General features: G+C 50.4%; 1 protein-coding gene and 1 long non-coding RNA gene across 2 annotated transcripts in view; both read right to left on the reverse strand.

Annotated features, from left to right (window-relative positions):
• Positions 1-514, reverse strand: part of HYDIN (HYDIN axonemal central pair apparatus protein) — a 161,422-nt gene extending 160,908 nt beyond the window's left edge. The window contains exon 1 of the mRNA XM_082489568.1: positions 392-514. Coding sequence (XP_082345694.1) covers positions 392-511 — 120 coding nt within the window. The 5' untranslated portion in view covers positions 512-514. The remainder of the gene's footprint in view (positions 1-391) is intronic.
• Positions 511-18,129, reverse strand: LOC309676909. The gene is made up of 3 exons (XR_014269637.1): positions 18,054-18,129; positions 17,738-17,799; positions 511-523 (listed from the first exon to the last, which is right to left on the reverse strand). It is a non-coding gene; the product is annotated as an uncharacterized lncRNA (long non-coding RNA).
• Positions 18,130-18,334: the final 205 nt, after the last annotated feature.

Raw genomic sequence — 18,334 nt, forward strand, 5'->3', positions numbered from 1 at the left:
AGTCCACCACATGCCCAGCTGCCAAGAGGGCAGGTATGGTCAGAGCAGCGCTGGAAGATGTGCTTACATGACAGAAGATCACACAAAGAAGATGGAAAGAAGCACAGGCACTCATGCTATGTACATGCACTATTCCAGCACAATGCCCAGTACACTGATTTAACTTGGCTCCAGTGGCAGATCCAGGCAAGACTTCCCCTGCAGCAGCACACAGTCCATCCCCCATGGCACCATGACAGCCACCCTCAACAGAAGCACAGCTGCAAAGAGATGGGGAGGGGGTGTCCAGCCTCACAGTGCTGCCAGACAACAGGAGGGGAAGGCAGAAGAGGGACACAAGGGGACTTTCCAGCCTTAACACAGCTCCTACCAGGCCACAGCAGGTACTTACCGTTACAGACTTCTCTGCCTCTCTGACTACCTTCGGATTATGAGGCACTACTACTTTGCTCTGGAACCCATGAGTCATTTTGGAGGACCCCGCGGACCGCTGGAGCTTGCCAGTGGCCATGTCTCAGCTCACCTGGAAGGAGGAAAAAAAAAAAAAAAAAAAAAAAATGGGACTTTGTAAATGCAGAATTCCATTCATAGCAGACCCAAAGGACACACCTCCAGAAGCGGAAAACATAAGGCATCCCCACCCTGTTCCACGATTAGACCATATTGAAGTGGCAGAGTGAAGATTCATGGAAGTAAAACCCCAAAATAAACATTTCCTGAGCCAAAACAGCCTTCTGCTGGGGATGCAGCCCCACAAGCCACAAACACACCAGGGCCTGCTGGCTTTTCTCCCCTTCTCCCCCTTCCATTACTTTTGGAACCCCGTTTTTACTGGAATTATGAACCAAATATCCAAGCTCTCCTTTATTATTCTTTAAAAGTTTTGTGGTGGGAACAGAAGGCAGGTAAATGTCACTCGGCTGCTTCATTTTGCCAGAGCAGCTGACGTGATGTGACTTTGTGCCTGACCCTACTAAGAGCTCGGAGTATTATGAGCAACCTTAAACCCAGGGATGGCTGCTGCCCCCAGCATTAACAAAAATCAGATCACCTCCCTGCTTTGCAAACCAAATGTCCACCCTTTGTGCAAGAAGCCTGGTGATGCTTCTAACTAATGGAGCATAGAGTTCAATACTCTGATTAAGAACTATAGTTTCTCAAGGCTAATTCCGTTGGTTTAAGTTACAAAAATTATCCAGCAAATATGACTCCTTCCAGGCATGAAATTACCACAGCGCCCAAGAGCATTTCTCCGTGGAGAATGAGGGCCCTAATTTTCACTTATTAACACCCAAACTCAAGGCTCCCTACAGGCATTAGAGGCTGTAACAGCAGAAATAAAATCATGGAACCATTAAAGGAACATGAGCAATTAGCTCAATTATAAATGCAACATATGTGAGAGCAGGGCCACTTCAGACTTTATCCTAATGGCAGTTTTTCTCCCGCATCCTTATCCTACAAGCAACAGGAGTTAACAGGTCCACGGTCCGTTCTTCTTCCAGTCGCCAGCCTGCTGACCACCCCTCTTTCTTTGTGCCATGCGAAGTGGGTGTGCAAGAAAAGGCACAAAGAGAAGACAACCCCAGAAAGTGGGTCTCAAATACCAGCAAAAAAAAAAAAAATAAATCAGAAGATAAGGAGGCACAGTATTTGCTAAGCATTACTTTGGACTAGAAATAATTTCCCCTCCCTTTCTGTCTAACAGGACCCAAGGAACAGATGGATTTGCCCACTTATTTTCTGGGACTTGAAAGACCAGTGCTCTCCAACCCAGTTCTACTCTAAAATTTTTTTCATCCTGACATTAAGTAAAAACCACAGATCATATTTCTTCCTGCTGTTCCACATCATCTTATTTTTGTGTGGACTTACTGTATACAACAAAACATCATAGAATCATGGAATGGTTTGGGTTGGAAGGGACCTTGAAGATGATCTAGTTCCAACCCCTCTGCCCTGGGCAGGGACACCTCCCACCAGCCCAGGTTGCTCCAAGCCCCGTCCAACCTGGCCTTGAACACCTCCAGGGATGGAGCAGCCACAGCTTCTCTGGACAACCTTGGCCAGTGCCTCACCACCCTCAAAGTCAAAAATTTCTTCCTAATATCTCATCTAAATCTACCTTCTTCCAGTTTGAAGCCATTCCCCATACAAAGATGACCATTCCCTTCCACTCAAGTTTGACCCACATCCTGCAAGTGTGGCAATAACTTCATTCCTTTACTCCCCGAACATCCCCAGTATTTTACATGTTCATGGCACTGGGCCCTTGGCAGCGTTAGGACATGACAAGGTTGCTGGTTCTTGCAAGAAACACAAGAGCACAGCACTGTCCTATGGACACGAGGACATACTGCAGCAAGAGCTAGGGTTTAAAGCTGCAAAGAACTATTTCTCTTTCAAGAGAAATCTAACAGGGATGATACAACATTAATCTGGATTTCAATGTTTTATGATTTGGTTTTAGGAATAACTGGATTATTTATTCCAATTTTCTACCTGTAATTTCTCTTCACTTTAATTTAATCCTGTTCATCATGCCCACAACGCTTATTTCCAGAGGGCTTCCAACCCCCACGTCCCCATCCCAGTCTCGCAGCTCCCCTGACCCTCCAGCCCTGCCGTGCAGCACCGTCGCAGCCCCACGGCTCCACTTCCCCACAGCCTGCAGGGATCAGCCGCCCTGGTCAGGAGGAGAGGAGCAGAACTGAGAAAACGGCCCGTAGAGGCAGGAGAGAACAGGAACCACAACACAGCACGCTTCCAGCCCACCACCCCTGTCTGGTGGAGGGAGAGCTCTACCTTCCCCACCTCAGCCAGCCCTCCACCCACCCTAGAAACATAAGGAGGGATTGCAATTCCTCCTCCGCTCCAGGCTCAGGGCACAGACAGCTCTGGCACCTCAGCTTTAGGTTCAGAGCCCTGAGCCTGGGCAGAGGAACCAGCTGTGCCAGGACACAACAGCTACAACAACCCAGGCAAGGAATGAAGAAATACCCCCTGGGATAGGGTAGAAATTCCTGACTTGCCTCAGGAAACCAAGATGTATCAGAGCAGAGTGCCCAGCTGAAGGTCACCATGGACATCCATGCTTCAGCCTCCTCCCCAAGGCTCCCTTCGCTCCAGTGAAGCTATGTCTCTACCGTCACTGCAAGTCTCAGCAATTTTAGAATCCATTCAAAACCCTTCTACTCCCCAGACTTGCTTTTAGACCAGGTATATTGTTAAATCCTGCTGAGCATCACATCGGTGCTGTATCCCTCCTGCCAACACCACTGCCTCCTCCCTGCCCAGTGGCCAGACCCTACCTTAGAGCAGCTAATTTGTGCTTCTCAAGGAGGATTCCCTTTGTGTAGTGCCCAGTCTTGCTTCCTAAATCACCATGGGCTATTCGGTGGCTGCGGACAGCCTGGAGGGACAGGAGCTGCCCAGGGAACCGTTGGAGTGACCATGCACCCACCAGCACGGCAATAACTGCCACTGGGCTGGTGGCTTCCCAGAGTCCAGTAGAATCATGAAGGCAACTGATAGGACTTGGAAACTGGGCTGCCCAGCATCTCTTCTCAACTGTTACTGCCTGGCCAGGCTGAGCAGGAGGATATTACCAGGACTTCAGGGAAGGAGAGAGTTCAGAGCATGTCATTAGCTAAAGCCCTCTCGTTTCTCCGCTGCCGAGCACCTCCTGCTCTAACGCAGGGAGACACTGCACAGCGCAGGCTCAGGGTGCTGTGCAGAGAAGCTTCTCAAAACAGCAGCATCTCATCCTGCAAGTACCACGATGGGAGAGGGCCACCAAGCCAGTAAAGAGTGGGGGTTTGCCACCTTAACCAGTTCCACGCAGAAGGAATAGACACGTGGTTCAAGCATTCGTGGCTTTGGGATTTCTTCAGCTCCAGGCTGGAGTGGAGGCTGTTTTCTGCCTTCAGCTTTCTCAGTATCATAATTGGTTGACTTGGTCTCAAGTCTGGTGGTTTACAATGCCCCTGAAATGCCTCAATAAAGTTACAGCCTTGCAAATCACTGCAGCCCATCTATTCCTTAAACATCTCACTCAGCAGTGAATGAATGCGGCAGTATTCAAAAGTACGCCTTGGAGTGGCATTTGTTAACGTTCCACGAGCTCCAGATAAATTAGACACTGCAGACAAGCTAATCATTTCTTTGTTTAAGGAGTAAAGAAAAAAAAAAGTTTCTACGCTGACTTGCAAAGCGAGAATTTAATTTCTATTTTGCTCACCCAGGGAGGGCCCCAATCACACCAGCACAAAATAAAGCAGGGCAATCACCATGTCGCTGCAGCTCCGACAATGCCTTTGGGGGTGTCCTCTGCTGTTGCACCTGGTAAACACCCGTCTGGTGAGCTCATTCCAATTAACCACGCACACACAGACACACACAGCAGCCAAGGACACCCAACTTACAAGAGCATCTCAGCTGCCAGGGAGCTTCACGCATTTTCAGCGCAGCATATGTTATAAACAAAAGCTTCTCATGAGGCTCTCGGCCACAGGCGAACCAAATCATCCCATCTGCTTGGCAGGGAACAAGGAACCCTCAGTTTGAGAACCAACATTCATATTATTGTTTGCAATCAGGGCAGGGAGAATCCGAACCCTGAAAACAAACTGGCTCTCCAGCCAGATCGCCCGTGGAAACTCACTCCACATCTCCCATGTGATGTCCAGCCACAAATCTGGGTGGAAACAGAGTTCAGGCAAAGAAACCTCAGATGTGACACCCGTGTGAGCTCAAGGCACCAAGGCAGAAGGGCTGTAAGGGAAGGAAGCTGGATGGTGGGTGATGGTTCCCATCTCAGAAGACAGAACTTGGAGACATGTCAAGGCAAAACTCGTTAAGTCTCTTGTGCTTGGTCTGAGATGCACTCACGGGGCGGCCACCTTGTGCTCCTTCCCAACAGCTCCAGCACCTTAGAAGCAATGTTAGAGCCCCACCTGCTCAGCACAGAAGTCACTCCTGCCTGCCACGGGCAAACAGCGCTACTGGAACCAGGGTTCAGAGGACTCGCCAGAGGAGCCTCTGGCGCTGAGCAAGGGAAACTGCTGGCTGCAAAGTATCTTCACAGAGCTGCAGGGTAGAAGCCACGTGAAACCCACACAAGACTTGCAAGCCCAACACCAAACCCCATGCTGCCTGCTCTCAACCTCAACAACCCTTCTCCCATCCTCAGCTGCACTTCTGCTATGGAACCCACCAGCTTATTTTTCCAGCCAAAGCCTTCCTGCCCTCCCAGGTGGACAGAAGGGGCCAAGGCCATTCCTTAATCCTGCTTGCCAGCCCAGACAAGATCACTTCCACATCTCCTAGCGCTGCTACGTGGAGAAAGCAAGGGAGAAAAAGTCTGATGGGCAGGTGACCAGCTAGAGAGATAAGGAAAAGCCTTGGCTGGGGGGCTCTGCTCCCTGCATTACAAAGTCTTTTATTAGCTAATGACTATTTAATGAGCAACTCATAAGCAGTTTCTGGAAGGAAAGGGAGGGGGAAAAAAAAAAAAAAAAAAGACCAGAATCATCTTCAAAGTGAAAGAAAAAAAAAAAAAAAGATTTGTTTCATGATGTGAGCTCACAGCTCCTACAGAGACTCCTTCCTTCAGGCTAGGAAGAAAAGAAGGGTCTGCATGGGATCGCCCTGCTCCCAGGTGAGTGGTTTTGGCCATGAGCTACAGTAGGGGTAAATAAAAGCACCGTCAACCTGTTCTCCAGCAGCAAAATTAATCTCTGAACACCACCTAGCTCATGGCTTGGACCATACGGCCGAAGTATCTTGTAGGCACGAGGCGAGGCTTCACGCAAACCAAGACGTGCCAGGACCTGGAAAATTCAGGAGGCTCAACAGCACAAATATGGGTATAGAGGGACCCTTCAGGGCCCACGAGCTTGGCAAAAGCTGCCTTGATGCGAGTACTTCGATATGGCCCTAAAGCATCCAAATCCCTTCAGTGCATATGTCCAACAGCTTCCCTCTGTAAAATAAAACTGAAGAGCTCTCTGATGATGCTGTGCTGAAGGCGACAGGAAATTAAGAGTAGAAGCAAATTTCTTAATGGACATTAAGGAAAAAAAAAAAAAGGAAATTCATGTAAAGGCACAGCTTTGTGTCTACAGAGATCCTGCGGCTGTCGCTATGCCACGTGCCAGTGCTCTTATTTCAGGGAACCCCATGTCACTTGTGCTGAAGCAGCAGCAGCAGCCTCTGAGCTGGGCTCATACCAACTGATTGTCCTCCAAAATTAAAGGTGGGGGATATATCGGCACACTCTGTGCTGCAACATGCTACACCCTGCTTTTCTTGTAGGAGCCCAGACTGGTGGCTGAATCTTGCTTCAGTATACACAGTAAATCCTCTTTCTTCTTCCTTCCACAAAGATAAACCATCTCTCTCCGGAGTAATTAGTTAATTTGCCTTTCTATTACACTTTGCTGGATAAGTGAGACAGGAGATCTGTTAAAAGTGAGAACCAGGATGCTACCGAACAATTTTGTTCAGTTAAATCACCTTGCCCTGTTCAGGCTTAAGTAGCAAAATCACGTTTCTTGCCTAGAAATCACCTGCTTAGCCATAATTACCATACAAACAGCATCAAGGAAGCCAGGAAAGGAGAAGCAGAATTTCCAGGACTAATCTCTCGCCCCTCCAGCCCACTGCTAAGTGGCTGAGTGCTTTCTAAATCAAGCCTTGCTACCCAGGAAGCCTCACCTGTCACTTTTATATTCCAGTCCCTCCGTATTTCATCACTTTGCTACTGTCATCCCGCAATTTATTACAAAAGCTCTACCATAGCCCAGATAATTAAAAGGAGTCTAGTGTTCTACCTTCCTGTTATTTCTTTTAATAAACTTCAACTCTCAGCTGACAGTGAGGTAGACCAAGCTCCCTTCCAAGGGTCTGCTAGAGATTCCCCAGCTCCACATACCATAATTTTAACTCTGGCTCCTGCCTTAAGCCTTTACAGTACTATTTTCCCTTTCCCAACTGCCTTGCCCAGCATCTGATCTCTGCTATCCCGGCTTTGCAACTCCCATCAGCTCTCCCCTTTTCATTTACTTGTTTTCTGGCGCATGGATCACCTTTCGTTTTGGTTCACAATGCAGCAGAGCTTCCGGGCAGCTAAGCGACTTTGGAATGGAAAAGCAGAAACCAAAGGACTGTGAAACGGATCCCCAGGCCAGGAGCAAGTGGCTGTACGCGGGGTCAGAACTGACTCTGCAACCGTGAATCCAGAGCAGCAGGTTAGCAAAGCAGTACCACTCTTTAGTAGCTACTGTTGAGACTTCATGGAAATCATAGGAAGACTTCTACGGATATCAGATTGTTTCCACACGTGGTATCTTACCCCAGAAATAATAGGACACGCCACTTACACTAGCCTGCAAAGGAGAGCTAAGATGAAATGAAACATTCTGTACTCCTTGGGGGCTTAAAGCATACGAACCTCCGCTGTGCTGACCATGTAATGATTTAACCTACCACTTAACTGCACACCCAAGCTGGAACAAGGGGCTCTGCCAGCATCCCTAAAAACCATCCTCTCTCCCTCCTGAACCACCTCTTCCCTTCCACAGCCTCAATTTGCAGCACGCAGGCTGCACGATGCTCACACCCTGACCCTGAGAGGCCCGGCATCAACCCAGCTGTCCGAAACACCCCCGCAAACCTCCATCCAAGCCACGCTGCTTCAACCTCAATCTTCAAAAAACCTTCTCAGTGAAATAGTTGTGTGTATTCACGCCCAGTTCTCACAAAGGAGTTTCAATCTCTGGAAGAACATAAAACATTAATTGAATTCAAAGATGCCAAACTGGAGACAGGTAAACAACCAGCAGCGGAGGCGGGAACACCAACCCCACCTTGGCTGGCTCCAGACTTGTACCCAATTATCCAGCGCACACACGTTACTACCTGCCAGAACAGTAAACATTCTGTATTTACTGGATTACTACCGTAACACTACAGCGCTGGCTGTAACTCCATGGTGTTACAGAGCAGACTTTGACTTCACCGAGTTATTTCCCGTCCTTCAGTCAAGGGGCAAGGCTGCACAAGCTGCTAGGAGCAATCTGCACCCTCCTGGAGCAGTCTAGCCTTCGTATTTTCCCCAGATTTATAGGGGAATTGCTTCTCAGAAAAATCACCCGTGGATTTGAAACGCAAGGAAAAGATAGTTAGGGTGAGTTAGCTTCACAGTCGCTTCTAGCTAGGCCATGTGTTGCATTTGTCATCATAAGCCTTCACGGCATTTTATAGACAGAACAAGAATAAATAACCTCGTCCCTCGTTTACAGCCTGGGCAAAACACAGAGAAAAAGTTAAGGCCAAAGCATCTAAAAGCCCACAGGCACGACCAGCAGCAGCGAGGCAGGCAGCTTCCCTCCCCTCCACATTCAACCCCCAGCCTGGATGCAGTCACATCTGCATCCCATGGGGAAAAACAAGGGAAAAAAAAAAATTAGGAAGTTTCTACTTCAGGGAGCAGAGGGAGCTCTGGAGGTGGGGAGGGGAGAAGGGGCTCCAACTCCCAGTCCCCGACATGGAAAGCGCTGCAGCCTCCAGGGGCCTCGCAGGGCAGCCTCCCCCCCCTCGAAAATCCTCCCCCAAAAAGCCGCTTCCTTGGGGGGGGGGAGGGAGAGGTCCCGTAGGAGGGTGGGCGAGCACAGGTACGCCCAGGAGAGGCCTGGCAGGGCCGGGCAGACCCTGCCCCAGGCGCCCCCCTGCCTCGCTCCCCCCCCCCCCCCCCTATGGCACAAGGGGTGTCCCCCACACCGCCGTGGGGGTGTCACCCCCTCCCCGACATCGCCGTGTGTGGCAAGGGGGGGGGGGGGGGGAAGTCACCCCCGTCCAAGCTCTCCTACAGCCCTGGGTCCCCGCTAGGCCCCGCTCCCAAGCCTTCCCCTCCCAAGGCCCAGCAGCCTGGGCGCAGAGAGCGCCACCCTCCCTATTTCGGCCAGGGAGGGGCTGCAGCCGCCATCAGCCCCAGCACGGGGGTGGTCACCAGTACCCCCCACCTCCCCCAACCCACGGAGGGGGACGCGAGAGGGCACTCACACGCTGGATCCCTGCTGCCAGCCAGGCCGTGTCCCTCGTTCCCAAAGCAACGGGGCCTCCGGGCCAGCCCCAACACCACCATGGCAACAGCAGGGAAACAGAGAGGGGAGGAGGCGGCTTCGGGGACGCGACGGCGGACAGGGAGGCAGAGGGATGGCGGTCCCCAGAGGGGCTGCCTGCGGTCCCCGGCCTGGCTAGCAGAGACCACCGTGAGCGTTACAGTGAAACTGCCTCCATCACACCCTCCCAGCACGGCCATGTCGCCGCCTGAGTCATCCTGGAACAGGGCACCGTTAGAGACACTCATGGCAGACTCCAAAACGTTTCTCCCAAAGAAAGCAAGAGCTGCCACACAGGGCTGGGCATGAGAGCCGCACACCACCGGGAAACACCCTGTATGTCCGTATATCCTAAGAAAATCAAGTCACACGCAACCCATAGAGGTGCCAGCGCTGCCCCTCAGAAGGGACTACCCGCTCCCTCTGCGACAAGCCGGACCCCAGTTCAACCAGTTCACCGGGGGCACTGGCATCTTGGCACCCCCCAGCTCACCCGTGGCGAGGCTCTCGGGGAAGCACTGTAATTAGTAAATTAGCACAGTGTGACACACACAGCTCTCGAGTCCTTACCGAGCCCAGGCTCCCCCTCCCTCACTGAGGAGCTCCAGATGGGCTCTGAGCTCCAGCACACGGCAGGGTCGTTCCAAACCGATGCATTTCACCTGAGTGCCTCTGCCCAGTGCCCTCCCACAGGGTCTGGCACAGGGTTAAAGGGAGGTCGGTGCCCCCTGAGTTTTGCTTGAAACCCTCACATTCTTTTCAAGGCCAAAGATGCTTCTGCAACAAGGAAAACGGAACCGGTTGTTTGGCAGATGAGACCACCAGGCTAAAAAAAAAGAAAAGAGTTGCATAAGATGGCAAACAAGAGCACTTCCAAATCAGATATCGAGAGATTAATTCCCGCTTCATAGTGAGCATCACCGGTATTTCATTAAGAATCCGTCCAGGAAGCTCAAACTCTGAGCCTTGGGCAAACGCCATGGGACTGCAAAGTGTGAAATAATTATCTAAAATGAACCTGTCGTCTATTCATCTTCGCCACACTTCCCCTCCAACCGAAAGGCTGCTGCCTAAGTAACTAGACCAGAGGAGACCCACAGTCATTAATGTACTCCACCTGGGAGCGCGTGCCCCATGCCCCCAGGTACCAGCAAGCCCTCAGGCAACGCTCACCCCGGGCCACAAGAAAGGTACAGAGCTGAATGCCTCATCCGAACCATGCAGTCTCTTCTGAGGAAGAGAATACAAATGCTCACAATAAAAAGTCACCCCTGGTATGCAGCACGTCCCCCCACCATGGTGCCTTCAGCATGAGCAATGACTTGGGTTCATCCTTCTCCCACCGTACTTTGACCTGGGAGTTATGTGCTACCTATGGTATTTCGTTTTGTCCTACGCTGCTACAGAGACGAGCAAGTCATCAGCTGACAGAAGGAAAGGCAGGGTTCCGACGTCAGGTAAACAGGGCAAGACATGACCCGCAGCTCTTCCCAGCCACTGCTTTTCTTCATCCGCCTCGGATCAGCCAAGGTCAGCTTACTCACCCCCATTTTACCAGGGAGCCGTTGTGATACGGACACCACAGCCTGGCTATTTCACTGTGTTTTCTCATACAGATTAAGACCCATCAAGATTTTATAGATGTGGCACAAAGTTTAGGTAGTTTTTGTTTGTTTGTTGGTCCCCCCCCCCTGACAGGTTCATTCCAAAGTAAAGCAGAGTTCCCAGTACAGGAGAAGCCTGGGACTGGGAAGCTCAAGCATGATGGACAGGGAAAAACACATGCTGACATTTATTTTTTTTTTTTAATGCACATGCCTTGACTCCAAAGCCTTTTTCTCCTCAGCTCTTCTTCCCACATCCCAACTCTCATACATAACTCCCTTATTTCAACCCCAGGCAAACCTTCATCTTCTCTTGCCAGACCCTGGGCTGGACATATCCAAGCCCATCAACTGGAGGGCAACCACCCCAGCACACACAGCAACAGGCTTTATCACTGTGGAAACTCCAAATTACAGCACCCAAGAGGTCACCACTTGGGGAAAGCACACGGAGACAGTCCCCAGGAGCTGATTTCAGCCACCCAGGTGGGAACAGCACAGTACCCAGAAGGTCCCAGCACCATTCCTGGCTCAGCCAGGCTCTTCAGGTCCTTCACTGGGGGGGAGAGCCTGGGTAACCCTTGCAAAACCTGCTCCCGGCCCTGAGGGAGGCAAACTCCCTTTGCGAGGGCAATAAACCCCCAGAAAAAACCCTGGCAGGTAGGAGGGAATAGCTGATGCAGCCCTGTGAAAGGGGAGCCACAGAGCCCCTGGGGATCGAGCAGAAGGGGTCCAGCACCCTCTGCGAGAAGCAGCTTTATTCGATTCTCTTGGCTTTTGCACACAAAGCCCTTGAGGGGGGGCTCCGGCATTTCGCAAAACACACACATTCCGCCAGAGCTGCCTAATTTCTGATGGCAGGGAAGGTGAATGCTGCAGTTTATTACTTTTTTTTTTTTTTTCCCTAGCTAACAGGGACTTGGAGGGATAGGAATATACCGCATTCCCAGAGATGTCACTGCAGGCGTACGCTGCCAGCCAGGCTGCCGAGGGAGGCCACAGCCAGCTTGTCCTCTAGTTTCTTCACCATAACCATGCTTCTTGATGGCTTACAGACACCAGGCAGCCCTGCCAAGCTGCTAGTTTTGAACAGCAATGGACCTGAAATGAAAATCAATAGGGGTGTATGTACTTGGCAAGACTGCACACACACACTTTGGGATGCTCTGCGGGATGTAGGAGACCGCAGCCACCGCTTTCTGACCCACGCCTGGGCTTCACCATGCCTGGAGATGGAAAAGTTGTAAGACAGATCATCCCAATCAGAGAGCTTGCTGCCTAGACACAGGTGTAGATGAGACAGGGAAGTGGTGGGAAGATCAAGTCTCTTCCAGGCTTCTTCCTCAGGACAGGGCTTATCGGTTCAAGGGCGGCTTGCATGCCAGCCACAAAACGAAGCCTCAGCCATCCCTGTCAAGGGAGACCCATGCTTTCAAAAAGAGAGCCCAGAACCTGAAATGCACACCACCACGGATGCTCAGGACCATGGGCTCAGAGGCGGTACAGGGTTTACATCCTCCTCTCCGTCCCTGGGGTCCTACATAGCCATCTCTGCTCCCACAGGGACCAACAAGCTCCTCTTCCCTGGCCAACTCTGCGCCATGAGTTCACCTCCATTTTCCTTCACAATATCTATTTGTCACCATTAAATTCAGCTTGGAGCCACCATTCCCGATTCACATTTGGCTCTCAGTTGGCCACCGGCGTTTCCAACTCAAAGAAGGACCCATTTCAAGCAGCACAGACTGATCCCAACGAAGCAGAGAGGGGATCCCACTGGCTCACAGCCCAGCACAGAAGCCAGGCAGCCACCTCAACACTTTAAAAAAAAAAAAAAATAAAACACCACACCAAAAAAAAGCCACCCTCTCCATCCTAGCAGGGTCTGACCAAACCAGGCTGTCGGCCCCACTCTTTTTAGAGGCACAGAGAGCTGACAGTCCACACAGGGAGCTACAGGGCTGAAAATCCTCCCCCCCCCCCATCCCCTGGGAAGTGCTGTTTACATAGCTCTTGTTCTCCTGCAGAAACAAATGAGCAGATAGCCAAGGGCAACAGGCAGGCATCTTGCATTGTTAACCTCTCCTTTGCTGCAGTGCTAGAAGGACACACAGCACTATCAGCCAGCCTCTCCCAAAAGCCCTGCTGCAGGCTCCGAGATGAGACGCGACAGCAAAGGCACTGTCTAGCTCCTGACCACCAAAACCACAGCCCCTGGGGGGTTTGGAACAGGTACATCAGAAACATATCTTTCCTGTCATCATTGCTGCACCCACTAGATCAAATCCACAGAGTACCTGGACACATTTGCTGTCTTGCAGAGGACACAGTCACAGCAAAGGCAAAGACAACGGCTGCAACACGGATGCGGGGCGAGGAGGGATGTGCCGACACAATCAGATGGGAGCACTCACTACCCCCACTTTAACCTATGAAGGAAGAACTCCAGCACTCAGTTAAAGGCAGGACTGACTGCAACACTCGAATCATTTTAGACACTATCAAAACATTTCCTATCGAATAACTGCAGCAAGATCACTTACCCAACTGCTGCCACTTCATGAAGTCCCAAACACACATCCCATAATAGCCTTTAATCCAAGCAGCGGTTTGTTGTTGGTTGGTTTTTTTTTTTTCCTTCTGAGAAAGAAGGAAAATAAAGTTGGCTCCTTTTAGCCATGTTTGCCCTGCCTTCCTCTGAGCAATGCAATCCCACATTGCAGGGGAGAACATTGATTTTTTTTTTTTGGTACCACAGACCTCAATGCACAGCCCTGGGTTTGCTTTCTCCCTTTTTATTCCCGTGTTGGGAATCAATTTTGTTTCCTCGCTTTTTGCTTATTTTACATCTCACTCCCAAACCCTGAACTGCTTCTCCACTCCTTTTCTACATCAAGACTATATTTCAAATGCCTACGTTTTTGAGACCCTGACATTGGCTGTGCAGCCATGAAAACTGAAAAAGAGTAAATTGTTCCCCCCCGCAATGCTTTTAAAAACAAAGCAAAGTCCTTGGCCCCAACAAGTGTAATGCCTCCTAGGCTCTAGGTTTTCTTTTTCCCTAATACTCTGAAACCATTTAATCCAACTGGCTGTCTTTGTGTAAATGCAGAAGAAAATTTACAAGCCTCCAGTAGTTAATCACAGTTCAGGGGGACTCTCGGACAGGGAGGTCAGCAAGGCAGTAACCAAAGCTGTGATTGACAGGAGACAATGCCCCAGGAGGACACAGATTTTTGGATGGAGGTTCAGGCCTGACTCAGCAAGGTACTGCCAGAGCATCTCAGCCTAACAAGAAAGCAGACAGATGTCAAGGGCACTGATCACCTATGCAGCTACAGGATGGTTTGAGAGTTGTTCCTGGGGCTGACACTACATTAACCCTTAGTCTTGGTCTCGTGTTTCCTCTGGCAGCTACAAACCATCTAAGCCCCCATGATACTGAGAGCAGAAACACGCTGCAGTATCACCACACTATAGGACCAGGGCTTAGTGGCCTTTCATTGTCACAGAGGCAGAGCAGGGGTCACTCCCTGCTCCCTCACACCCAGCAGCAGGCAGGGTCCTGCCAGGGCATTCTCCATCCCACCCAGAGCCACAGGACAGCACAGGCTGGGGAGTACTGGGCCCTCCTCTCCTCCACCTGAGAGACAGGACCTCATTCAGAACCTAAGCACTAGTACTTGGCATCACACATGTTTAAAACCATGGCAACACCTGAGCACCCATGGCAAGATCCTCCCATGCTCAGCTCCAAGGACCACACTAAATGCCACAAGCAGTCTTTCCCTCCAACCTCTCCAGACCAAGAAAAGCCATCCTCATGTGCTTAACCTAGTCCATAAAGAGCTTGCTTGGCATTTGCAGCTTCTGGCATCACTTGGCAGCTCCGCTTGCAGTAGGACTGGTCTCCTTGGCTCCTGGCTTCAGAGCAAGTCGGTCATCCACAGCCCCAGCAGGTCTACTACATCTCCTGCAGAGCACTTCCAAACACCAACATCTGGTTCTGTGATTTGAAGCAAGGCAGAGGAAGATTAGGAAAAAAAACAAGTTGTAAGTGGGACAGAGGGAAGGGACAAACCCAGCCCATGACATGCGTTTCAGCCCACAGAAGCACCTGGCACAATCACAGCAGCCACAAAGCACCACAGGGTGTTCAGAAGCAGTGCTGTGAAAGGAGTTGCTTGTTTTATTTATCACTTGTGAAGCACTGAAGGGACAAACCGGTCTCCTTGCCGCTGCCAGACCAGCTGGTGCAGCTCCCCGCAGCACACAGGGCTGCGCCCAAGTGCCAGGGCAGTCCATGGGCACCAGCTCTGCCGTGCAAGAAAGTTAAACTGAAGGAGGCACCAAGAAAAACAAAAAGAAAAACAACCAAAGCTGAATGTGGCTTTACTTGGGCAGTTGCCTTCCCGGGCCCGATATAACCATTCAACAGCTGCAATTTCTGAGTTGAACTCACGCAAAATCCCAATGCGATTGCTGGTTTGCTCAAGAAGGGACTGCCTGATCACCTTTTGCTTAGTCAAATATTTGACGGCATTTATATCCTAAAGTCTTTTGCAAAAGAGACTGGGAGTTTTGTTAAAGAACAGCCATCCTGGGCTGGAACCTGGGCTGGGGATTTCTCATTCTTAAAACAGGGCACCTAGTGCATCCCTAATAAGAGTCCTTCCTCTCTGCCGTGGAGGTACCATCAGACTCTACAGCTTTTATGTGATCGAGGTGGCCACCCTGACTCCCAGCACATCACATTTTGGCGGTGGGAGCAGAGGGGCAGATTCTCCACATAGAGATTGTCCAAGCTGAACTGTTAAACAAGCTCCTCAGGTTCTTCCTTTGAAGCTCTTCCCATCCTCCCCACACTCCAAGAACCACCATGAAATCAAAGAGCCAGCAACAAAACTGGCTCCAAACATCTCCTGCAGATTCTCCTTGAGAGAAAACTTCCTGTTCATGAAGGACCAGCTTTGTAATAAACATACAGGCTCAAAAGCAGAGGGGGAAAAACCTTCAAAACACAAAGCAGGAGAGGAAACATTCCTGAAGTCAGAGTGGTTGATGAGAACAGCTGATAGGTCTGTGTAGGGAGAACCAGAGGTTTGAAGGAATGAAGTTGTCAAGCCACCTATTTAAAATAGCTGGGGTTTTAGAAGACAGTAACCACATTAAAAAAGTAAAAAATTTTAAAACAGGCACCCAAGTGGGCGCAAGAACAGCCAGTTTTGTGTCTCCGCAACCATCAGCACAAGCATGTCTGAGTTGCAAGGCTCAGAGCTGCAGGACAGACCCACCGACGCGGAGCTGTCAGCCTCGCCGCAGAGTCCTGGTTTCCCGTTACTGGGTCTGTCGCAGGAGCAGCTGGAGAGGGTGCAGGTTTGATTTGAGCAGCCTCTCTCTGCCAAAGATGAAAGCAAGGACCCGAGTACCCCATTTGTGACTTCCTCTCACATTGAAAAGTCTGATCTCATTAAAAGGGAAGAGAGGGAACAGATGGAGACACAAAAAGAAGCTGTCAGCTGCCAACCACTGACCCCATCCTGACTCCATCCCTCTCCCCACTGCGGCAAGAGCACAACTGGCTGCTCTTGGAAGGACAATGAGGCCAGCAGGAGACAAGGAGGATTTCAGGTGGGCAATAAACAGCAGAAGCAGATGAAATCTTGGTAAACAGGAACTCCTTTTGACAGGAAGAAATTCATCTGCCATCAGGAAAGACAACATGAGGACCAGGCCATGTCTGGGAGCCCTCCTGGCCCTGCAGATGGTGAAAAGTTGAGTCAATTGAAACAGCCACAGTGTCTGAAGCCTTTCCAGCATGCCTCTGCCTCCAGGCACCACCAAACCCAGAGCAAAGTCCCAGTACACAAGCTGGGATCCCCAGCAGGGCCTGCAGGAACCTCACACTTATCTCACAGCCTGCAGTTCAGGTATTCAAGCATTCTAGGAAGCCCCAGCAGACCCAGCTGATGTCCCGGAACTAAGAGCCTAAGAGAAGGTACATATCCACCACCCTTCCCTCCAAGGTGTCTGCCCCTTTCCTGTCCCCAGAGCATCCCCTGGGGCTCCATCACAGAGCCCTGCAACTTCCCCTTACAAAGCAGCACAGGGATTCCCAGGGCAACCAGGCCAGAGAGAAGCAGCCTTCCCCATTTCCTTAACCAACCCAAAACCTTCTCCCCTTTCCTACAGATAGAAGAAAAAAAAAAAAATCCCTCCCATGCCAGAGACAGCACATATTGCACCAAGATGGACCATCTTGGTCTAAGATTGACCGAGGATGACACTGAAGGTCACAAATTTGCACTCGTCTAAGTAACAGCTCTTCCAAGGACCAGGCAAGGTGTTTGATTTAACAGGGACTCACCTTTCCTACTTGTGATGCAAGTCCAGCAATGATTATTTGGTGAAAGGAAAAGTGACAGGGGATAGCAAGCAACTCAGTCATTACAGTGCTTTGAACACTATGGAAAGGCTTATCAAGCCTCTCTCTGTAATTAGCCCTTCTCTCTAATGTCTGTGTTTTTGCCAACCTCTGCTGGGAGGACAGGCTGAGAGAGTTGGGGGGGTTCAGCCTGAAGAAGAGGAGGCTCCGGGGAGACCTTTGAGCCCTTTCCAGTGCCTCAAGGGGTTCCAGGAGAGCTGGGGAGGGACTCTGGATCAGGGAGGGGAGCCATGGGACAAGGGGGAATGGTTTAAAACTGAAAGAGGGGAGATTTAGATGAGATACTAGGAAGAAATGAGGCACTGGCGCAGGTTGCCCCGAGAAGCTGTGGCTGTCCCATCCCTGGAGGTGTTCAAGGCCAGGTTGGACGGGGCTTGGAGCAACCTGGGCTGGGGGGAGGTGTCCCTGCCCGGGGCAGGGAGGTGGAATCAATCTTTAAGTTCCCCTCCAACCTAAACCATTCTATGATTCTGTGATATAGCATAAGATTTCTTAGTAGAAAATGGTATCTTTTACCAGACTAACTTGATAAGAACAAAAGGTATTACTGACAAACCTTATCTTACCTATATCCTTGCAGCATGCTGGCTAGATCAACATAGCTTTAAAACACACACCTGCAGCAGTCCTGAAAGGCAGAGGGGAGAAAAAAAAAAAAAAAAGCCTCTCAGTTTTGTGGATAGAACCATGATGCAGATGATACTGCAGAGGAAAATTAAGGTATAGGTTTATCATGCATCAGCTGTTCTCCAGCAACTGCCTGCAAGCCAGGTCTTGTCCCACAGAAGACACAAGGTGTTATACTCCACATGAGCTGTGGGCTTAGACACCCAGCACATCTGCACTCAGGCTCAGCTACCTGCCTCCTGCTTGGTCACCCACCTGAAACTTTGAGGAAAAGGGAACTGGAAAGGCACCGAGCATCCAGCACACCAGCTTCAGCCCTCAGCATCCTCCATCACCAAAAAAAAACAGAACAGGGCAAGTAAAATCATGCCCAGGCACCAGGACCTTCCAGAGGTATCCATCAGCTGAACTTTTAACTGAGAAACAAGTATTTATAGTTTCTCTTTAGCACAGTCTCGAGGCAGATACTGTCTTTTAACCCTCCCTGCCTGCTGCTCCCACCTTTTTAATTAGGAACTGGATGCAAATTTCTCCCA

This window comes from Vanellus vanellus (assembly GCF_965231255.1).
Source record: "Vanellus vanellus genome assembly, chromosome: 12".
NCBI lineage: Eukaryota > Metazoa > Chordata > Aves > Charadriiformes > Charadriidae > Vanellus > Vanellus vanellus.